The sequence below is a fragment of the Gouania willdenowi genome, chromosome 2 (assembly GCF_900634775.1).
Source record: "Gouania willdenowi chromosome 2, fGouWil2.1, whole genome shotgun sequence".
Taxonomy (NCBI): domain Eukaryota; kingdom Metazoa; phylum Chordata; class Actinopteri; order Blenniiformes; family Gobiesocidae; genus Gouania; species Gouania willdenowi.
This window is the reverse complement of record NC_041045.1, coordinates 4,635,709-4,657,889: the sequence shown is the minus strand read 5'-3', so window position 1 is coordinate 4,657,889 and position 22,181 is coordinate 4,635,709. Positions and strand designations below refer to the sequence as shown.

Genomic DNA, 22,181 nt, shown 5'->3' with positions numbered 1-22,181 from the left:
CCTCATTTAGATTCTATTATTTTAAACGCATTAATTTGGTGACACAAACGGCCAACATTTAATTAGTTGAATGAGACACTTCGGTCAACAACCAGTCACAGGTTGTTGTGAGAGTAGATTAAAGCTAACTTTATTCGTAGGTATCTTCGTTTTGCTTATACGCACAATGATCAACACAAAACATGAAACCATAAATATGAATTAATATAACAAAAAAGTCAAATACAAATGAAAAACTGTTCAATATTGTAAAAACAAAATCACCATGGCTGACACTAAAAAGAGTAAAGTATCATATAGTAGCCTATATATAGAAATAATAAAATATTCGATGACCAGAGAACATACACGAGAGACTGCTGTAACATCATCATCAAAGGCAACCGGCTCACATCAAAGGACATAAACCCTCAATGGAAGCGAATGACAAGGTTTTGGTGGAAAGATTAAAATGATTTTAAGAAATATGAAAGTTACCACAAATATTTAGAACTGAAGTAAAATTTTATTAATTTTCGGAACATTTTGACATCTTAAATGTAAGTAATGATAATAATAATCGTCTGATTTTCACAACTGTAAATGAGAAATAAAACCAACGCAGCGTAAAGTCACATGTGTGCATGTAAATAGAATTTGGTAATTTGTGACGCTTTTGTTTCATTTCTAAAATTTGGTTATTATATTATCCAGAATAGTTCAATAAAAAATTGTGCTCCAGGACTAATTACAGACTACTTTTGTAATTGATCATTAAAGTGCTGATTGTAGCAGATTTAGTTCATGTTGGTATCCGTCCCCATCGCTGCTCAGTGCACAGTCTGGCCTCTCTAACCGAGCGCTCCTGTCACTGGGACCATTTTAATTCCCAGTTCCCGCCCCCTGTCTTCCACTGGTCCTATTGGGAGCAGACAATAGACCTTCACCCCCCTCGGAAGAGCTGCAGTTGGTCCCAGCCGCTGCAGCAGATGGACCGGAGTTCTCTTCCATGTCCTCCTCGCCTGTCCCCAACGTTTGGATTTTCAAGCCTGAAGAACGTCAAACTTCCTTAGATCTGCCTTTGTTTCCCAAGCCTGGAATCGGCCGGACTTTGTGTCTGTGCATGTTGGAGTTAAATCCCCTCCAGTGCTGCTGTCTCCTCCCCCAAAAAGGGAATCCAGAGAGAGGGAGAGGGTGAGGGATAAAGGCAGGAGGCGGACAGGGGGAAGGAGCAGAGGACGGGGGGCTTGGCGTGGATAGAAACTTTAAACTGGAATACGGTCATTGGCGTCCTCTGAATGCTCCAGGATGCTGCAGCTCCTGCGAGGTAAGCAGATGTTTCCCCTTTCTGCTTCCCGACTGACTGATCCTCAAAGGAGGAAAACGTCTCCCGACACATGTGCACATCATCTGGGATTTACAGCCGCTAGCCATCAGAGACGCAGCTGAGTGCTCCACTCCATGAGGAATAGTTGGGCCAGCTGAAGTTCATACCCAGTGTCCAACCAACCACAAACATTTTGAGGTATCCCTAAAAAACCCCATTTACGTGCTGAAAAACCAGGCTTCTTACATGCATAAAATAAGCTGACCAAGCCTCAGTGCTGATGATTCTTATCTCCATAGTATATTCATTGATGTATGTATGAAGGTATACAAGGAAAGCGCTCATTGTTTGGCACAGAGTCAGTATTTACAGCTGGTTTTCTATGCTGTCACCACACTAAGCTAATAGGAACAGTTTTGAAATGGGAATAAATTAAGGGTGTAACAAAAATCGATTCTGCTATATATTGCGATATTTCACTGCGCAATTTTTTTAATCAAGTTTTTTAACGAAAAAATATTTACCGGTAATTGTAAATCCAATTCAAGGAAGAGGGGGACAAAGTGCTCTAACAATTTAGAAATATCCATTTATTTTGATTTATTAGAAAACAAAGGCTGTAATAAATTCAGATTGGGCGGGACAATAATAACATAATCTACACCTCTCGGACAACCGATTTTCATTGGTTTCGGAATTACCTTCCTGAAATGGAAACGGCGATATTGTTATTATTGCTGCAAATGCAATATGATAAATGACCTATTCTCAAATACATGTTTTTGGACAATGTCATACTTTTATACACACAATTTCCCCGGGTGGGCAAAGACACCGTTGTGTCAAATATCGTGCCAAATTTCTCACAAGTTTTGCAAATTGAAGGAGAAAAAAATCTTGCGCTATGTAATCTGGTGTGATATAATTTTGTCCTTTCTGCCCACACTTGCATTACAGAAACAAGGAAATTAATAATAGTTTTCAATTAACAGTATTAAGTAAGGGTGTAAAAAAAAAAAAAAAAAATTGATTAGGAGATATATTGCAATATTTCACCATGCGATTATAGTATCGATCCAAAAAATGTCCAAATTGATTTTTTTAGTCATGATTTTTTAGGAGAAAAAAAAACGTTTCATTGCGCTAACATATGCATAGCAAATAAATGCCCAGTCACTATGTGTCAGTGAACCACATCAGACCTTGTAAAATTACCTCAATGCATTTTTAGCTTGGAAGATGATTGCACTTTATTTTAATGAAACATACTGGGCACTTTTATAGATGTATGTGGTTACTTTTTTAAAAAAAATTTTTTTAAGGATTTAAGAATTGAACAGAATCAGAATCTGTTGTAGAAGCATACCACTTGTTTTTGATATTTGTACTTGAGGTTGACATTTATGCCTTCAGAAAACCTAAGGACTCTTTGTGTAGGAACGCTCAGCTCTGCAGATTAAGATTCCCAGTCCTCTAATCCCACTCTGCTGGATCTGAACTGGGACTGGAGCTCTGCAGCGGTGCACACTCTGGATTATGGCGCGTCTCGTGGTGTTAATGTAGTGTGCAGAGCTGCGGCAGGTTTCTCCATATGTCAAAGTCACAGCAGGTCAGCTGGTGAATCTTCAGATGACCTTGTTTCCCTGAAGCTTGAGTGCTGGGGAATGCTGAGTAGGGAAAGTGGCTTTTCCCCCTCTGTCCTGGGAACGACTGTTTTCTATCAAAGCGTCAAAACACAGACCAAGGAGGGAAGAACGCAGAAAGGTCCAGATTACCAAAGCAGACATGTTCTAACCTGATGGTTTCCATGGTGATTTACCTATAATTATTTGCATTACCAGCAAAAATAAATACCTAAGTGGTGTCACGACCAAGAGTCAGTAAAATGTTCACAGTGGGTTGGTAGTAGGAGTGTTGTCGTAGTGTTGTTCTTTTGTAGCTGTGTTGATTTTTTTGGGGTTTTTGAGCGATGCTGTGGTGTTGTCGATGTGTTTTCAGTGTTGTGGTGACTGACGGGGTTGTGATAGTGTCTTAGCAATGTTGTAGCAATGTTTTTTTGTTGTTGTTGTAGTTTTCATATTGTAGCAATGTTTTGTGGTGTTGTTTGGGTATTGTAATAAGTTGTAGTTGTAGTGGTGTTTTACTTATGGTGTTGTCATTGTGATTTACCGGTAGTCGTGTTGTCATGGTGTTATGATGGTGTTATCATGTCATAGTGGTGGTAGTTTAGTGGTGAAGTGGTTGTGTTACAGTGGTTTTGAGACCTTGTTGTCATGTTGTTGTAGTGGCTGTGTAGTTGTTACAGTCCTCTAGTGGTGTTGTAGCTGTGTTGAAATGATTGTGTAGTGGTCTTATAGTGTTGTAAATGTGTTGTCATGCTATTGAAGTGGTTGTGTAGTGGTGTTGTTACAGTGTTCGAGTGGTGTTGTCGTGGTGTCTCCCAGCAGGGCCAATCTGTATCTGTTAAGGACCATTTGAGCAGACTGCCCTCTGAAACCCACCTGAGGATTACAGCGTAAGAGGATTTCTATGAGCAGGGATTTAATTTTATAGAATTAAATCTGTAATTCTCTCCCTCCATTCAGGCTGAGCTGTATCAAATATTTCAACATTCCTGTTATCCTACATTTGGCATTAAAACTGGGGACTTTCTGCTCACGTTTTGTTTAATGTGGACAACGTGCTGGAAGTGTGTGATGGACAATCCAGATCAGGGTTTTCTCTGCCTTAGAGATGAAATGTTTTCTATATACAACATAACCATAATGAGAGGCAGCAGGTGAAGAGGAAATCTACTCTATCTGTAGAAGTTTATAAATTGAAAAACCTTAGACTTTTTAGTTTATTTTTGGAGAGATAAAAAGGTCTTTCTTGCAATTTTTTTCCCCCACTCAAATGCACTGACCCACTTTTGGGTTCCGGCCTACTGGTTGAGAACCCCTGTCATAAAGGGACTGTGAAGTCATTGGTGGTTTCCCAGTTACCTCCTCCTCTTTTGTGTAGTGGTGACAGTGGGTCAAAGAGAATCACTGAAGAATGCTGTTCAATGTTGGCTCGGCCTCAGAAAGAGAAGTTCTAATAAATTTTTGTCATCATGGGATGGGACTACCTTCCATGTAGGGACATGTTGGGAAGGGATGGGAAGAATTAGGTTGGAACAGACCAGGGGATTGGTTAGGACCTAATAGGATGGGGTGGCACTTGCTTGGACGAGCTGTTGTAGGTTTGGTCCAGATTGGAGGGACATGATGGTTGGATGTATCAGACCTATTGGAACTAGCTGGATGGGTTTGGATATGCTTGGAGGGGATGGCAAGGGTTGTGAAAGAGTGGGCTAGAATCGGACTGGGACCGGTTATAATTGGATAGACCGCTTTGGAACCGGATGAATCATGGCTATCAGGACTTCATGGGATGGGTTGCAATTGGACAAAACAGTTGTGTAAGGAGGGATTTGAAAGATCTGTTATAGGCCTGCCCTGGCTGGGACAAGTTGGGATGGATTTGGACTGGCCTGGTCGGAATGAGCTGGGATAGGCCAGGATGGGTTTGGACTGGCTAGAAAAGGATGGGACTAAACTGGATAGGAATGAAGGAGTTGGGACAAGCTGCTGTAGCTGCAGGCTGTTCATCCTAATTAAGACTGCTCTGAATGCATTCCTTTAACCGAGCTGCTCCATATTTATCCTGCAGCAGCATTTTGTGGGAATACCAGGATCATTCTGCAGACACAGACTGAGGGATGATTACCACACTGTGACTCTCCCGATGTAAGAACGGCCCTGCATCCTCTGGATCTGGTGTTCCTTTGGAGAAACATAAAGTTTAATGAGCCGACACATTCCAGGCATTGAAAGGCTTTTATGGACCGGCGCAGACAAAGTGATGTCATCTGAAGCCGCAGCATTTTCTTCTCACAAAGGTTTAAAAAATGTCAGTTTCCCAAATCCCTGGTATCAAAGTCAGTGCATAGCCAGCCTGTGAATCTCAGATTTCAAAATAAAGCATTGGGTTGTTTTCAGTGATTTGTCCACAGGTTCTCCATCAAAGCAGGATATCTCTCATATTTCTCCAAGCTCCCAGCGGAGCGATTCGTTTATGAGGCTGAAAGGAGGTCAGAGTCGTATTTGTGGAATGTCAACAAACTTCAGCTCCTCACTTTCGGGCCCGTAAATCATGGGATAATGGTGGCAAAAATGCTGAGGTGTTGCTGCAGCTGCAGAGGCTGCTGGTGAAGCTCAGAGCGGAGCTGTAAAACTCTTTTCCAAACACACCTCGTGTTGTGTTTAGGATCCCCGGGCCATTTGCTGACAGGCGTTACTCACTGTGAGTTACAGGCATTCCTGAGAGCCGGAGCTTGAACGCTATGGGAATGTTAGACTTACACCTCAGGGAATACAGAGGAGCACCTAAACACAAATCTCTAAAACAGAATCAGCACGTGAATATATTAAAAAATCTAATCTGTAGATCTTTACTTAACCCTCTTGGGGCGAAGAATCATATGACTAATGTGCGAGTCATTGTCTGTGTTTCAACTTGTTACAAAAGTAAAGAATTTAAACTGTACGTCAGTCTAAATTGTGTGTGTAGGCCCGAGGGACGAGTCACACTGGCAAATCCGAGAGGAGTTAAAACAATTGAGGATTAATTTTTCACAAAAGACTGCTGCGTTTTGACCAGTGTGAACAAATGGAGCGGGATCAGGCAAGCAATTTCTAGTTTGATTGTCTCCCTGGGTCTCAGATTGTGTTCGATGAAAGTCTAGAGCAACTCAAGTTCAGGACTATCCCGGTGTAAAAACCAGCCTTAGTGACCATTATGCCATTTGGCATGGAGGACAGCAAAAAAGACTTTCCACTCATTTGCAAGGATTCCAAGACCCATACTTGAACAAATGAGCTGGACTTTCAAGGGAAACTAAACCCTGACACTTTTACGGTGCCTTCACACCGATGGATCTGATACTTAAAGCGCTCTAGGATTTGTTTGCTTGGATAGTCCACCTCGTTTGGTCGGTGTGAACACGTAAACGGAGTCTAGAGCTGGTCAAACAGGCGAGTGTTTCCCATCAAAGTCAGTTGCGATTACGAGCGCTGGGAACACAACCACTCTTGGAGCGGGCCAAACACAGGAAGTATCGGAGATGACGTAGAGCGCATGGTATTGTGGGTGATCAGGAGACTGTGCAAAAAAGGGTTTTAAGACCACCAAAAGCATGGCAACTTGTGAAAGAACAAATGGAGAAGGCAGAAGTTTCTGCGCACTCTTCTGAGTGAGTGTGTGTGTCTGACGCTAAACTACAACTTGTTTTATATACTGCTGCCAGGACACACTTGTAAAAGAGATTATTAATCTCAATGTGGTTCTCCTGACTAAATAAATGCTAATGAAAATTATACAAGCTCAACAATACACTTTGTGTCCGGTGTGGACTTTAAAACGGGTTCCTTTTCATGTTAATGTCCAAATATTTTTTCAAATTCAGTTCGTGGTTTGGTTTGGAGTCTTTTTACATGCAGTAGAACTACCTGGCTGTAGCTGATGTTTACAGTGTGTGTGTGTGTGTGTGTGTGTGTGTGTGTGTGTGTGTGTGTGTGTGTGTGTGTGTGTGTGTGTGTGTGCGCGCGCGCGTGCGTGCTGACTCAGCAGATCCTTCCTTGTGCTCAAACCTTCAACAATGGACAAAGGTGGGACTTTGGGACAGCGTTCAGCAGCATTACCACTGTTTCTTTACAATGAGAATGTTCTTTAGCTTCAGCAGCTCTGCTCTGCTGATGGAGTTGATGATGATGATGATGATGAGTCAAACATCTAATAACACCATACCACCCACCACCTCTGGATGGATGTAGCCTATGCCGCAACAATAGATAAAAAGAATAATTATTATTAATGTTGTATAAAATACCCTTTAATAAGAAAACTTTAGACTGCAAAAGTCTAATTAAATTGGAAAAATATATTTTAATCATAACATTAAATATTAGGTTTTGAGTTTGAAAAAAACAGCAACCCATCAATATTATTGAACTGAATAAATTGATTCAATAAATTAAAATAATTTGTTTAAATGATAACAAATATTTATAAAAGAATTGTAAAAGGAACACAAAAAGGTCATGTAAATATTAAAATACATTATACTACCCATACTTTTCCTGTTTGAAAAAAAAATGAATATATTATTTAAACAAAAAATGTGACAAATTTAAGTTTTTCCTTTTTTGATAAATTATATATTTGAACAAATATTGGAAGGTTTGTATCTGCAGCAGGTGGACACTGCTGCTCATGACAAACGGGTTAAAGCTGCCGTCTGAGACACCAGCGCTCGCTGCCTACACTGAACTTTAAAGCTTTAACGTGTCGCGACTAATAATGATATATAACTAGCTGTCGCTCAGCACTGACAGCTTGCCACCTTTGTGGGAACAATTTGGGGGAAGTCCCTTTGTTATTCCAATAGGACAGTGTCCCTGTGGGTAAAGCCAGTAGCATAAATACATGGACCTCATCCGCAACCAGAACCTTTGGGATGAACTGGAACCAAGCATAATGGTACGATCCCAGGATCACATTATCAACATTCATGTCAGTATTTAGAATAATAACCAGTCTGAGCTTTACCACAGGAAAGAACAAAGGTTTTGTCTATTTTTGTTGTCATTTTGTATGTTTTCCTGTCAGTTTGTGTACTTTTGTTGACCATATGTGTATGTTTACGTCTTGTGTGTTTCTATTTGTATGTTTTTGGAGCCAATGTTTTTTTTTTTTTGTGTATTTCTTGTTTATTTTCCTGTCATTTTATAATAATAATAATAATGCATCAGTTTTATATAGCGCTTTATCATAGACACTCAAAGTCGCTTTACAGAATTAAGGCATTATTCTTTCACTCCACACTTAGTGGTGGTAAACTACTATTGTAGCCACAGCTGCCCTGGGGCAGACTGACGGAAGCGAGGCTGCCATAGTGCGCCATCGGCCCCTCCGACCACCACCAACACTCACTCACACACTACATTCATACTAGGCAATGTAGGTGAAGTGCCTTGCCCAAGGGCACAATGACAGATACCACTGGGTGACTGTCACCCCACTGTGGCACCTGGAATTCACAGTGGTCTCCCATCCAACTACTAACCAGGCCCAGACCTGCTTAGCTTCCGAGATCTAACGGGATCGGGCAATGACAGGCTGGTATGGCCTGGTGTTGTTTTCTGTATTTTTTGGAGTCATTTGTGTATTTTTGTTTTTATTAAAGGACTTCCACCCAAAAGGACTTTTATCCTCAGGGTTTGTGTGTCTTCAACAGTCCATAATTTACTCGCTTATCTTCAGCCACCAGTGTGTCAGCGCATTTTTAAGGGGAGAGTAAAGGTTCCTTAGGAGAGCTCTTCTTCTCTGCTTCATTGTCTACTACAAAACCGCAGAGTTGGAACTGTCACCCCCTGTAGTTACAGATCTTTTTGTCCCACAACTGTTTTCATCCTCTTTGGGTAAACAAGTGGTTTACATCAGCATCTTTGACTTTACCTGCAGCACAAGTTGGCATTTTGACTGAAAAAGCTGCTAAATGATCTAAAAAGCAGGCTGAATATTTCCCTCCAATTGAAAACAAAGGGATGTTTACAGGCAGTGGGGCCCTGTGACATCATCAATCACGTGACTTCAAGATGGCGGAACAGAGGCACTAAAACAGTAAAGTAGTTCAATTTATAAAGGTTAATAAAAGGAATATGGTGCAACATAATGCATTTTGTTAGGCATAGATCTTCTAATAAGTACATTTCAAAGGTTTTAGGCCACATTTGTAGACGCTGATGTCACGTAATAATGATGCAATAACGACAATCACCTGCAGACTTTTCACATGTATCGCACTGAGGTCCCTACAAGGTTTCCAGGGTGTTTTACCTGCCGGTGATTCAGAGGCAGCTGGGGACGCATGAACGCAAAGTCTAGTGTGTGTGTGTGTGTGTGCGTGTGCGTGTGCGTGTGCGTGCGTGCGTGCGTGTGTGTAACCACAAAGCACTTTGCTTGTTAAAGGGAGTCTGACCACTTTGACGGCGGTTTCTGAACTTGCCGCACGTCTCGTTTAATTCGACGCGCCTGGATTTTTGCTTTACACATCCACAACGTTTCTCAACCTACGGGTCTGGTCCCTAAAGTGTTTTGGACGAGAATGTGCCTTTATCGTGTCAGCTTCAAACGCCTCCGTCATCTCAATGAATTGAAGAATTAGAAAAGCATTATTCAGGCCACGGCTTGTCTCGTTTGCCAGGAGTGAAGAAGGCGTTTGTCAGGAGCCAGGAGCAGCAGTTAAAAACGTCTGAGCCACGGCCGTGTGTGAAGTTTCAGGCCTGGCGGTAATTCAGGATAATGACAGTAATTATCCCGAGCAGGAGTCCAAACTGTCGCTGTGCAGCAGCTGAAGTGTGTGTGAGAGCTTTAAACCTGCAGCAGCTGACTCCACTTCAACTGGTGTATCACTTTAACTGGCGGCTATTATAACTGGTGACACGTACCCAGAGGTGAAAGTAATGGATTACAAGTTCTCACGTTACTGTAATTGAGTTGCTTTACGGGTACTTGTACTTTTTTGAGCATATTTTTAAATCAGTAATCTTACTTGTGCTTAAGTACATTTTAAAAGAAGTAATTTGTTACATTTCTACAAAGAATTAAATAACCAGACAACCATCTAATGCATCACATCATAGTTGACAATCAGATGATTAAACGTATTGCACCGCGCCAAAACAGCATTGAATGTCGGTTATTTTCTCAGTTCTAGCTTCATGTAGCTATACTTGGCGCCTGAGATTTTTTTTTTAATATGAATTGAATTAATTGGGGTTGTTTTATTAATAAATTAATTGTAGCAAGATTGGGGTGAAAGTAACCAGCAACTTTTACTTTGAGTAACACTGTTCTCTACGGCGTGTCATGGTGACGAGTGACCTTTCCTACGTTTCACGCTCACATTGGTCGTTTCTCTCCCAGCTGTGAACAGAAGCTGTTGCATTGTGCATTGTTGTTGTTGTGCAGCAGCAGTGGTGGTTGTTGTGGTGTCATGGGAGGTGTGCGTTTGTGAAAGTGTTTGCCTCGGGAGAAGCTGTAAAACTGGAATTCTTTATTATCCACACTGCTGTGCCAAGATTTCTCCCATTAAAGTCTGGAATGTTCTCACGTGGGAAAAGGATTTGATTTTCTTTGTCTGGCTATGTGTGTGTATTTGTGTGTGTGTGTGAGTCAAGATGAAATGATGTTTGTTGCAGAAGCTCTCAGAGCTCAGACCAGCGTTCCCAGTTCTAACCAGTGTGTTTTCTGCCCCAGGGAGAAGCTGGCTGTGGTTCGCCTGCAGAGGGAAGCTGCTCGAAGCAAGAGCCAAGAAACCATGGTAACGTAGAAAAGTCATTTTCAAACTCAACAAAGTCCATTAGTTAATGAGTGTCTGCTCCCATCCTTCACATGTATTTATACGTCCATTACAGATGTATAAAGAATAGAACTGTTCCTGTCGAGGTGAAATAATTAAATGTACAAATTAGAACCAAATCGTCTATTGTGGCAGGGGTATCCGGACCACATTTAGGGTTGCGAGACACTGGGAGGGGGTTGCTAGATGCTTTCAAGGGACTACAAATATTTTTTTTAACAATTCATGCCAATTTTTGCTTATTTTACCCCTTTTCTGCAACTACGCCAAACTCGCCTTTTTTTTTTTTGCTATTTTTTTGCTCCTTTTAATTCATTTTTGCTACATTACTCCCATTTCTGCCACTTCTCCAACAAATTTCAATGCTTTTTCTGCACATTTTTTTCACTTTCATGACATTCGCTGTAATTATAAACCCTTTCCACCACTTTACCCAGCCAATGTTGCACATGTTGCCCCAATATTGTCGCTTTTAACCACTTTTCACCATATTTCATGCTTATTATTTGCCAGTTTAAGCTAACTGTTCCTACTAATCGTCCAATAATGACACTTTGAACCCTCTTTACCACCTTTCCTATCTGGTTTTTAAAACCCTATTTCACCACCTTTTCCACCATGTTTGATGATTTTTAACAATAATTTACAATTCAAGATGATTATATACTATGGTGCAAATATTAATAAACTTCCTGGATAACAGTGGATATTATTCAGATGAATAAATATATGTGGTTATCACAGATTCATAGAACAATGGACCATCATTTTGCTGACTTTATGGATGGACCCCAAAAATCTCTCCCCTTTATTCCCCCTTATAGATGACCCTGTCTCCACATGACTGTTCTTCAATGTTTATGTCTGTGTTCAACCACCTTCAGGTACAGTGGGGGTCCACGGTCTCTGGAACCTTTATTTTAGTGGTCACGGGTTAAAACATTTGGGAACCACTGCATTAAGGTACATTATAATGCAGCTGTTTACCTGGAAATATGAAAAACCTCAACTTCTTTTATTGAGGGAGGAGCGCTCAGGTCATGGTGACGGCGTGGCTGAAGCGGGTGGTGTTTGTCGTTGAGTCACACGCTGCCCTGCTGCTGACCTCCTGACTGTCTGATTCACTCACATTCAGCACTGATGTAGTGTGTGTGCTTGTGTGTGTGTGTGTGTGTGTGTGTGTGTTTGTGCAGCGTGACCGTGCGGTCATGGGTTTGTGTGTGTGTGTGTGTGTGTGTGTAGACATCTCAGGTCATCAGTTCACACTTTAATCAAACACTAAAGTAAACCATGGAGAATGTGATTAAATAAACTAATTCAAATCAAAAAGAGATGCATAGAAATATAGATGAATGAGCGAGGGAGAGAAAGATAGCAAATATTTTTGAAAAAAATTCCATCGCAAAAGTTATTGAATATAAATATGTGAATTAATAAACTAATTAATTAACAAACAAATGCATGAGCTAATATATACACACATGATTCAAATAAAAGATTTAATAAATTATTAAATACAGTAACTAACAAATAAACTAATGAATGAACAAATGTACAAGCGAATGTATAAATGAAAAGAGAGGGAAAGAACGACAAAAATAACTTGGAAATAAGTAAACATTTAAACAAAATGGTATAATCAAAATGATTGAAATTATTTTGAAAGTGTTAAATTATAAGAATAAAGAAAATAATGCAACAAATAAAAATCCTAAATCCTAAAATGATAAACAAATATTAGAGTAGATATGGAGTAGAATAGAAGAAAAGCTTTCCATTCATAAATACACAGTTATGGTGAATATGTTGCTAATTGTTTCCAGTAACTGGTTATTGCTTCATATAACGGAACCTCTCATTTTGTGCTTCAAGATTCCTTCTGTCATAGATCTATAGGAACAGAAACATAACAAAGGAGCTAACATTACAGCTCGTGGCTTAATGTTCCTATTCTAACGTACAAAACTTTATCGCAACCAAGCGTAAAGCAAAGAATGAAATGTATAATAGCCTAATCTCACTGTATACTGTATATTGTGAACAATGGAGCCTAACTCTTCAACGTCAAGTATTTAGAGCCTCTCACTGACAGCCTGGAGCTCCGGGGACCAACGGAGACTCAGGTTATTCCGGATTGGCCTTATCAGGCTCAGACAGAGACACAGGCCCGGAGCGTCCCGTGTATGGGTGTGTGTGGGTGTAATAATTGAATTGATGCAGTCTCGTGGGGCATTGGTTTTACTCTTTGAATGAAAACACTTCCATCGTCATCCATCAGCATTAACGTCAGCGCATCTACGCATCACGTTGAGGTTTTCTTTTTAAATGCTGCTCTTCTTCCTAATCAGGTTCACCATATTTAGTTCTGCTCGGTTTTATTTTTTGTATTTATTATTGTCGGCTGTCCGCCTTCATCCGTTTACACTCCTGTTTACAAGAGTAAAGGTGTTCTTTTTCAGATTAAAGCTAAATTCATATGAGGAGGACTCATAAATGAAATAAAGAACGGGCGAGAGAGGAGAAAGCACAGACACACAAAAAGAGAGATTATAGACATTTTCATGCTCCCTCTGATTGGATCACATCTGTCTTCTAATGATCAAACACTTAAATGATCGCGAGAGTGTTTCCGGTTTCACTGTTTTTTTACAAATGTGGCCTAAAACCTTTGACATGTCCTCATTAGAAGATCTATGCCTAGCAAAACACATTATATTGCACCATATTTGTTTTACCAACTTTTTAAAATGCGACTACTTTACTGATTAAGGTGTCTATATTCCGCCATCTTGAAATCACGTAATCGATGACATCATACGGCCCCACTGCCTGTAAACATCCCATTGTTTCCGAGTAAATCACGGACGGTTAAGGGACTCCCACCCAAAAGGTCTTCTATCCTCAGGGTTTGTTTGTCTTCAACAGTCCGTGATTACTCGCTCACTTCAGCCACCAGAGCGTGTCAGCGCACTGCTTAAGGGAGTGTAAAGGTTCCTTCGGAGAGCTCCTCTTCTCTGCTTCATTGTCTACACACGAAACCACAGAGTTGGAACTGTCGCCCCCCTGCGTTCATAGATATTTTCTGTAAAATAACATCTTCATCTTTAACTTTTCCTGATTATTCAGAGCAACCAAAAGCGGCACAAATTGGCATTTTGACCAAAAAGGATCTAAAAATGAGTCTGAATGTTTTACTCCAATAGAAAACAATGGGATGTTTATAGTCAGTGATTCCGTGTGGGGGAGCACAGGCTCCAAAACTGTAAAGTAGTCCCATTTTTAAAAGTTAATAGAACAAATATGGTGCAAAATAATGGATTTTGTAAGGTATAGATCTACTAATAAACAGTGAAGGACTTCTCTGAATGGAGTCTTTGTTTATCTATGAACTTTGCTAATGAGAAACATCTACATTAGTCTCTGTGATGTGCTTTTTTGTTTTTTTTTCAACCTCTGCCTTTCATCATCCGGAGCTGAAGGAGAATTGACGAACCCACACATCGGTTTTTAGAGAAACGTCCTTCATTTGTTCTCCGACGGCCTTTATCGTTCCCTTTGTTTGGCTTCTCTTTCATTTGGTGTTCATTGTGTTCGCCTGCTCGTGTTACACTTTCGTTTGTGCACACACACACGCACATACACACACACACACACACAGCCTGCAGCATGTTTAATTTATGAATGGAGAACCTGCACGCTGCTTTGTGCCCCTGATATTTGCCTTCGCTCCTGGCTCTTTGATTAGACAAACAGCTCTGTGTGTGTGTGTGTGTGTGTGTGTGTGTGTGTGTGTGTGTGTGTGTGTGTGTGTGTGTGTGTGTGTGTGTGTGCGTGTGCGTGTGTGCGTGCAATAAAGAGATTATGGAGCCCCAGCCTTGAACCCTGCATGTACAGACAGATGGACCCTGTGACGCTGCAGATCATCTAATTAATACACATTGGTGGGTGGAGGGATTCTGATATGTTTTATTTTCTCCACACATGTTGTGTTAGGATTTAGGGTGCACAAGCCAGCACAGGGAGGGGGAGAACATGCAAACCCTACACAGAAAGGTGTCTGGAAGGCTTTTTGTAACTGTTTATCCCATCGAGTCACAAGGGTTCACAGAACTGTGCCCAGCTAAATGCTAAATAATAAAATTAGGGCTGGGACTTTAATCACGATTAATTGACTATGGAAAAATAATGCACTCGAAAAAAAAAAACGCAGTTAATCCTGGATTGTTGTTTTTTTTTTGTTTTTTGCACTACAAACAGTGCAGAACCTTTCTCATTGCATGAGTTCCCGGTATACCCATAATACTGATGCACCGGCTACAATGAGAGAACCTCGTGGGCGTTATTTTAGTTAAAAAATTTGTGGGCGTTAATTTTAGTTTAAAGAATAAAAAACACACACACTCAAGATAACAGGGTTCAGAGCCAAAATGAATAAGTCCATGAGTGACAAATAAACAAAGTCGGTGGATAAATGATTGCAGTGGACAGTCAACCACTCTCTGTGGTAGAGGATGTGGGCAGGGAAAATAAACTAGTAGTGGATGAGGAGTTTTAGTTTTTATGTTATTGGAGTGATAAATAATATTATTAGATGATTATTAGATTAACTGTTGGACAATTGAGATCTGTTCTCCTGCTGCCATCTGTGTGTTATGTAGTGTTTAAAGTTATATGTTTATTTACTGTATATGAAATCATAAACATAGGTCAGAGGTTAACAAGCCTTTCATTCTTTTAGTGAGTTTGTGGCGCCCTCTGCAGGACAAACAGGGCATCACAACAATATCAGAATTATTTTTTTAATCCCTAGGGGGAATTGGCTTTGTTACAGCCACAGAAAAAAAATCACAAATAAAAGAATAAAACGTTTAACAAAGACGAAAGAAAGAATAAATGTTAAATAAGTGTATAATTCAGTAAAATACTGTTAAAAATAGGGATCAGACACACATTACAGTAGTCGAAAATAAAGTAGGATAGATAATAATAATAATACAAGTATACAAATATGATACAGATATTTACAAAAATGATACAAATGTACAAATATGATTTAGATATTTACAACAATCAACATCAGTGATGGTTTTTGTGTTGTGTGTGTGTGTGTGTTTCCTCACACAGAGACAGAAGCTGATCTTGGATCTGAATGAAGAGCTGCGTGTTCAGAGCGAGAAGCGTGTGTGCGAGGTGAGCGAGGAGTGGGATCGTGGACGGACGCACATGGTCTCTCTGCAGCAGCACTTCTCCAGGTAAACAAAGGAAAAGCATCAGAAACAACAGCTAGAAGGACATCAAAGTACATCAAAACAAACCAAGATTTTTATTTTTTTTTTCATAAATAAACAAGGAATACATTTATATAACTTTTTTAACCTTTAATAAACCTTGATATCTATATTTATTCTAATTACCTTTCATTTATTTTATTCAGAATTCATAAATGTTGTGTTTCTTGGTTCCTTTTTGTTGTTGTTCTCCTATGTGAGGACTTCAGTAATCATCTGTGCACCTGTGACATTTTATGGCCAGAAAAAGAACACAAAACGCAAATGCTTCTTCAAAAATTACAAAACAAAACATACAAAATACAGCAAGAAACAACAACACAAAACAATCATGAAAGATGAAAGAAAAAAGAACTATAAAAATACAAAAAAGCTACATAACTACAAAAAGCAACACGAATAAAATCAATATTTCAACTTTATTGAATACAATTACAATAAACTCAAGAATTACAAAGCAAAAACCATACAAAATACAGTAAGCAACAACAAAAAATCATGAAAGACTAAACAAAGAACTTTAAAAATACAAAAATGCTGCAGAAATACAAAGAATAACACAAAACTGCAAAAAGAAACACAAATAAAAACAAAATAACTTTATAAAATAAAAAAATACATCACAAATACTTCATAAATCAAACAAAAAACCATAAAAAACAAACAAAAAATACACAAAACAATCATAAAAACAAAAGAACTACAAAAATACCAAAAAGCTACAGAAATACAAAAAGCAACTACAAATAAATAAAAAAACAATATCAAACCACAAAAAGCAACACAAATAAAAAGAAAACAACTATTGAATACAAAAAACAACACAAATACTTCATAATTAAAACCTGTAAAATAGGTTTAAATTTAAATGATTTAAATATTATTATTTTTTTATTACAGTATTTAAACTCCTCGTATGAATGAATGCTGCTGTGGATATTACTTTTACGTACTCTTGTCACAGGTTTATATTTTACATCATCCATGTTATGTTAAAACCAGGATCTACACACGCTGCTCCTCCTCACTGCTCCACGTCTGCATACCAGTCATTTTACAACGTTTTAAGGTTGTTTTGTGCAGCTGTTGAGCTAGTGTTTACATTCAGACCTGGACAAACAAAACCAAGAACTCTGAACCGTGGTGGGTTAGAGGCAGATTCACACTGAGGTCCCAGAGCACATGACCACCGCCATAGCCCGGTGTGAGTCACATGACCCTGCTGTCATTAAACTGGGATTAGTGGGAAGCCTGAGCCCACCCTGGAAGAGTGACCGGGGGGAGGACATGGACACGCACACGGAGACCCCGAGGATTGTTCCTGTCCTGAGGACTCGTCCCTTTTGGGGACAGACAGGACGGTGACTCTGTGCACTCCGTGATCCCTGAGGTGAGGAGCGGTCCCAGGCTTCAGCCACTTTATCCTCTTTACAGACCTGATGGGGGTCTTTTTCTAGCCCACCAGGAAGATTAGATCATGACCTTCCTTCAGGACGGTGACGTTTTTAAAGCCCTAAGAAAGTTACAGTTTGTCCATGGAGTAACTTAAGCTGTGAGTTCTGAAGGGAGAAACATAGCTTCGATCAGCTGACACACACACACACACACACACACACACACACTTCACTTCACTTCAACTGGTCATCAGTATATTTGGTGATACATCAAATATTTACTGGCTCATTCATTTTAGTCCTAATACAACTAATATTGTTGAAAACATACTAAACGTTTGCTATAAGGCGTTTAAATGTGCAATATCCAGTAACCGAGTTGGTCACCGTTTGAAATGGACACCAGTTCAGCTTGAACACCATTGAGTAAAACAGTTAAAGCCGAATGGGAGGAAACTTTGGTGAAATGCAAACTGTGGTCACTGACACATAAAAATAGGTCTTTTTCATTAACAGTAATTTATATTATAATAAAACTTTTGTCCTTTCAGTGTTTAGTCTGCATGTTCTGCTTGTGTATACATTCTACTACATTATATTGAAATTAAATGAAAAACATAGTTATTTATTTACAGAATAGACTCAATAAGTCAACCTGTTATGATATGTTTGTTGTCGATCTTTATTCTCACAGATGTTTACTTTATTTTTCTGTTAAAGGCACCCGTGGTGCATTTAAGGCCGTCAAGTAATCTAAAGCACTGGATGATGTGACTGTTTCTATCTGCGTGAGACAAATGGTCGAGCACAGCTGGACGATTAAAGTGTGTTACCCTGTTTCCAGGTCAGATTACAGAAGTAGGTCACATGACGCTGCAGATCTGGATTCCTTTATATAAATGCATAAAGCCATAAAATTAAGTAAAATATAATAAAAGACAGATCAAAAATTTAAAAAAAATACTAAATAAAAAGAACTCTGCCATCCGATGTCAAAAAATAAATCTATTTTTGATTGGATTTTGTTCCATGTGAACATTATAGTCTAGTTTATAATTTAATGAAAATATCAATATATTTTAATACAGTTTTGTTTCACACGCGTTCTTTTTTAATTAATCATCGTCTTGTTATTGTCATTTTAAAAACTGTATTTGACGAGTTTTGACTGGTTAGTTCGTCCTCAATATCCCTAAAGAAAGCTGTGCGTGCCAGAAGTGTGTTAAGGTAACACCTGAATATTATCTTGGTCATCGTGGGGACGTCCCACCTGACAAAGTATCAGCTGAGCTGTTAACCAATCACAAATGAGTTTGGACTCTTTTCGTGTGTCCTAAATATCTAGAAGATCACAGGAAGGAGGTCTTAGATGTGGATCAGTGCAAAGAAAACACTCGAAATGGAAAAAATTACCAATCCACACGTTACAGACTGTTGGACATCTGAGTCTCTTTGGACTTCATGGGGACCTGTGACCTGATAGTGTTAAAATGTGATCTAAGGGTTGTGTTTTCTTCTTTACACATCATCTTTCATGACATCACGCCATTTTTGACACAACTTTTCTTGACATTTTGTCACTGGTCTCACACTGCTTGGCCTTCATGGGGACCGGATTCCAACAAAGTGATAAACACTTTCGTGCACTGGAAGCATTCGATTCAAGCCTTTAATTACAAACCGGTGGGATTTCAGAGCTGCATCCCGGCCCGCCTCCCAGCAGGGACTTAAACGTGGGACATCTGGGGACGCCTCCGCCTGTCAGATCAGTGTGGATAATGACTGGGCAGTTTGGAATTGAAAGCAGGCGCTGACGTGGACGGACCGTTGAGCGTTTTGGCCTATTTTGCGCCTGGAGAACCAGATTCCTGCTGTTGCGCTCCCATGGACCTCAGGGATGTTTGTTCCTTCATCCTGGACTTCTTCAGGAGGCATGGAGGGAAGAACAAAGTCAGGATGGGGTGAGTTTCATCGTTGACCATCACATTAGGGCCAATAATGGTGAGGATAAGGGTGACGCTTGGACAAAGTTCTGCTGGGAAACTTTTGGATTCCTCATTCATGTGACCTCTGATTCCAAACTTGTACCAATGGATTGTTCAGACGATCCAGAGCTGGAACTCATTTGTGTTTCGAGGCCACATATGACCCAGAAATCTGTGTATAGCAGTGGTTCTGAACTTTTTCAGCCCACGACCCCCAAAATATAGGTGCCAGAGACCAGGGACCCCCACTGTAGGTGGTTGAACACAGACATGAACATTGAAGAACAGTCATGTGGAGATAGGGCCATCTACAGGGGGGAATAAAGGGGAGAGATTTTTGGGGTCCATCCATAAAGTCAGCAAAATGATGGTCCATTGTTCTATGAATCTGTGATAACCACATTTATTTATTGATCTGAATGATATCCACTGTTATCCAGGAAGTTTATAATTATTTGTGCCATAGTATATAGTCATCTTAAAGATGTATATCCTTGTTTTAATCAGAAATAAAATGAGTTCAACTTAAAAGTGACCAAAAATGGTGAAAAGGGTGGTGGAATGGGATTTTAAAAATCACAGATATTAGTTAAAAGTCGCAAATTGTAGTTAATGGAATTTAAAAATAGCAGATACTGTGGTTAAATTGACAGATATAGACAGAAAATGTTGTGCAAAGGGGTTAAAAGTGACAATAATGGGTGAACATATGTGACATTAGGTGGGAAAAGTTGCTTTATAAGTGCCAAAACTGTCTTCAATAGTGGAAAAAATGTGCAGAAAAAGCATTGAAATTTGATGAATAAGTGGGAGTGATGTTGCAAAAATGCATTAAAAGGAGCGAAAACATGGCAAGAAAAAGTGATGAAAATAGGTTAAAATATGGCAAGTTTGGTGTAGAAAAATGGTAAAAATGGGCTCAAATTGTTTAGAAAATATTCTTAGTTTCTTGAAGACATCTGGCGACAGTGTCTCGTGATCCCAAATATGGTCCTGACCCCCAAAATTGAGAACTCCTGGTATAAAGCATCTGGTCTATGGCAACAGTTGTGAATGTGTTTTCCATAATTAAGGTTGATGCAGAACCTCATTTAAAGGTTCACCCTGCAGGTACCACAGCACACCTTCAGAGGTCTGCAGGGCTGATTTAAGGTGAAATAAACGGGGGGGGGAAACTCTTTGTTTTTGTCGAAATAAAGGTGCAAAACTGAAGTGATGAAGAGGAGGAAAATTTCCATAAAAGATGCTCAGTTTCTATTTACCTTCAAACGATAACCTCAGCAGGTCATGGTTGTGTGTGTGTGTGTGTGTGTGTGTGCGTGTGTGTGTGCGTGTGTGTGTGCGTGTGTGTGTGCGTGTGTGTGTGTGTGTGTGTGTGTGTGTGTGTGTGTCACTCTACGACCTCAGGCTTAAAATTGATCCATGCTTTAATTGTATTTGCCGGACTGCTGACGACTGAACGAATGGCGCGTTTGAAATTCAGCCGGAGCGGCTCGAGGGTCAGGAGAGTCAGAACACACACACACACACACACACACACACACACACACACACACACACCCGGGCCTGTCTGTCTGAGATTAATGGCGCTAAGAAAGATGTTGTTTTTATGCAAAGTAATGCTCTGTCATTTGAGGAGGCAAGTCCATCCATCACTAGTGGCTCTCACTGTAAAAAACTCTTTGTAACATAAACTCACTAACAACTGTTTAAGTATATTTTACCCAACATTTTAAATTTCGCATTCACTCAACTTCTACAGCTACTTTTTACTCATCAATAATGGATAAAATGTTGTGACAATTGTTAAATTTACCTCCAAATCATGAACAAATCTTGGGCTTAACATGCTTGTATTTTTTGTTCCTATCCTATTTTTTTTTATTTTAGATGTTTAATTTATTTTTATTTATGATTATAAGACACTTTTTATGGAAGAAAAATAAGGACGCACAAAAATCGACACATACAACCCTCACAAAATTGTCCATATCTCAAAAAGTATTCATCAGATCAAACAAAAATACAGTTTGCCTTTTGAATAACCACAGAACAATTGGTAAAAAAAAAAAAAAAAACCCCTGATTTGGAAATGTTCTTCAATTTTTAGTTCATTTTTACATTTCATTTCCCTTTTTTAAACTGTTTTTATTTCATTTTAATATTTTTTACTACTTCCTTTAATTTACTGTGTAATTATATTAGGTTTGACATTTCATAGTATGATTTTATTTAGGATTTATTTGGTTTATTTTGTAGTTGGGGTTTAAAGATCTCAGCGTGTGACAGATGCATTGGTTGGTTTGAGGACAGTCTCTGATTGGACGCATCAGGAAAGACGTGTCAAAGCGTGCGATTGTCAGTGTTCAACGAACGGCTTGGATTCAGACCAGAAACTCAGGGATCATCAATCCTGAAACTGGCACTGATTCAGGAGCTTTCACATTGCGTGCGTGCGCGTGCGTGCGTGCGCGTGCTGTTGTCCTCGGTTTTTGTTGTTGGGACATTTTAACAAAATTAAAAAGGAGGAAAAAATACTCAGTTATGATTGATTAAAGCAGTGTTGTGCGCTCAGGTTTGCATCATCTAGGTCATGTGATCGATTTAAGGCTCTTTCTTTATTAAAAAAGGTTTTAAGCTCCAACAAGTAACCACTTATTATTATTATTGTATATTTTATTTTATTTTTTTCACTTTTTTTTCATTTATTTTCACTGTGTTTCACAAGTGGCAAACACTAACCTAGAGACTCTGATTGTCCGT

At 39.4% G+C, this 22,181-nt stretch overlaps 1 protein-coding gene and 1 pseudogene across 4 annotated transcripts in view; one reads left to right on the top strand and one right to left on the bottom strand.

The window, feature by feature from the left end:
• Window positions 1-22,181, top strand: part of LOC114476778 (nck-associated protein 5-like) — a 59,807-nt gene that overhangs the window by 16,052 nt on the left and 21,574 nt on the right. For 2 of the 4 annotated variants that reach the window (XM_028468695.1, XM_028468686.1), the window contains exons 3-4: window positions 10,649-10,712; window positions 15,876-16,003. In XM_028468695.1, the coding sequence (XP_028324496.1) occupies window positions 10,649-10,712; window positions 15,876-16,003 (192 nt within the window). Of the gene's footprint in view, window positions 1-961; window positions 1,307-1,435; window positions 1,505-10,648; window positions 10,713-15,875; window positions 16,004-22,181 lie in introns of those variants that run through there. The other 2 variants (XM_028468703.1, XM_028468712.1) reach the window with 2 other exon arrangements.
• On the bottom strand, window positions 8,406-8,522 carry LOC114479195 (uncharacterized; annotated as a pseudogene).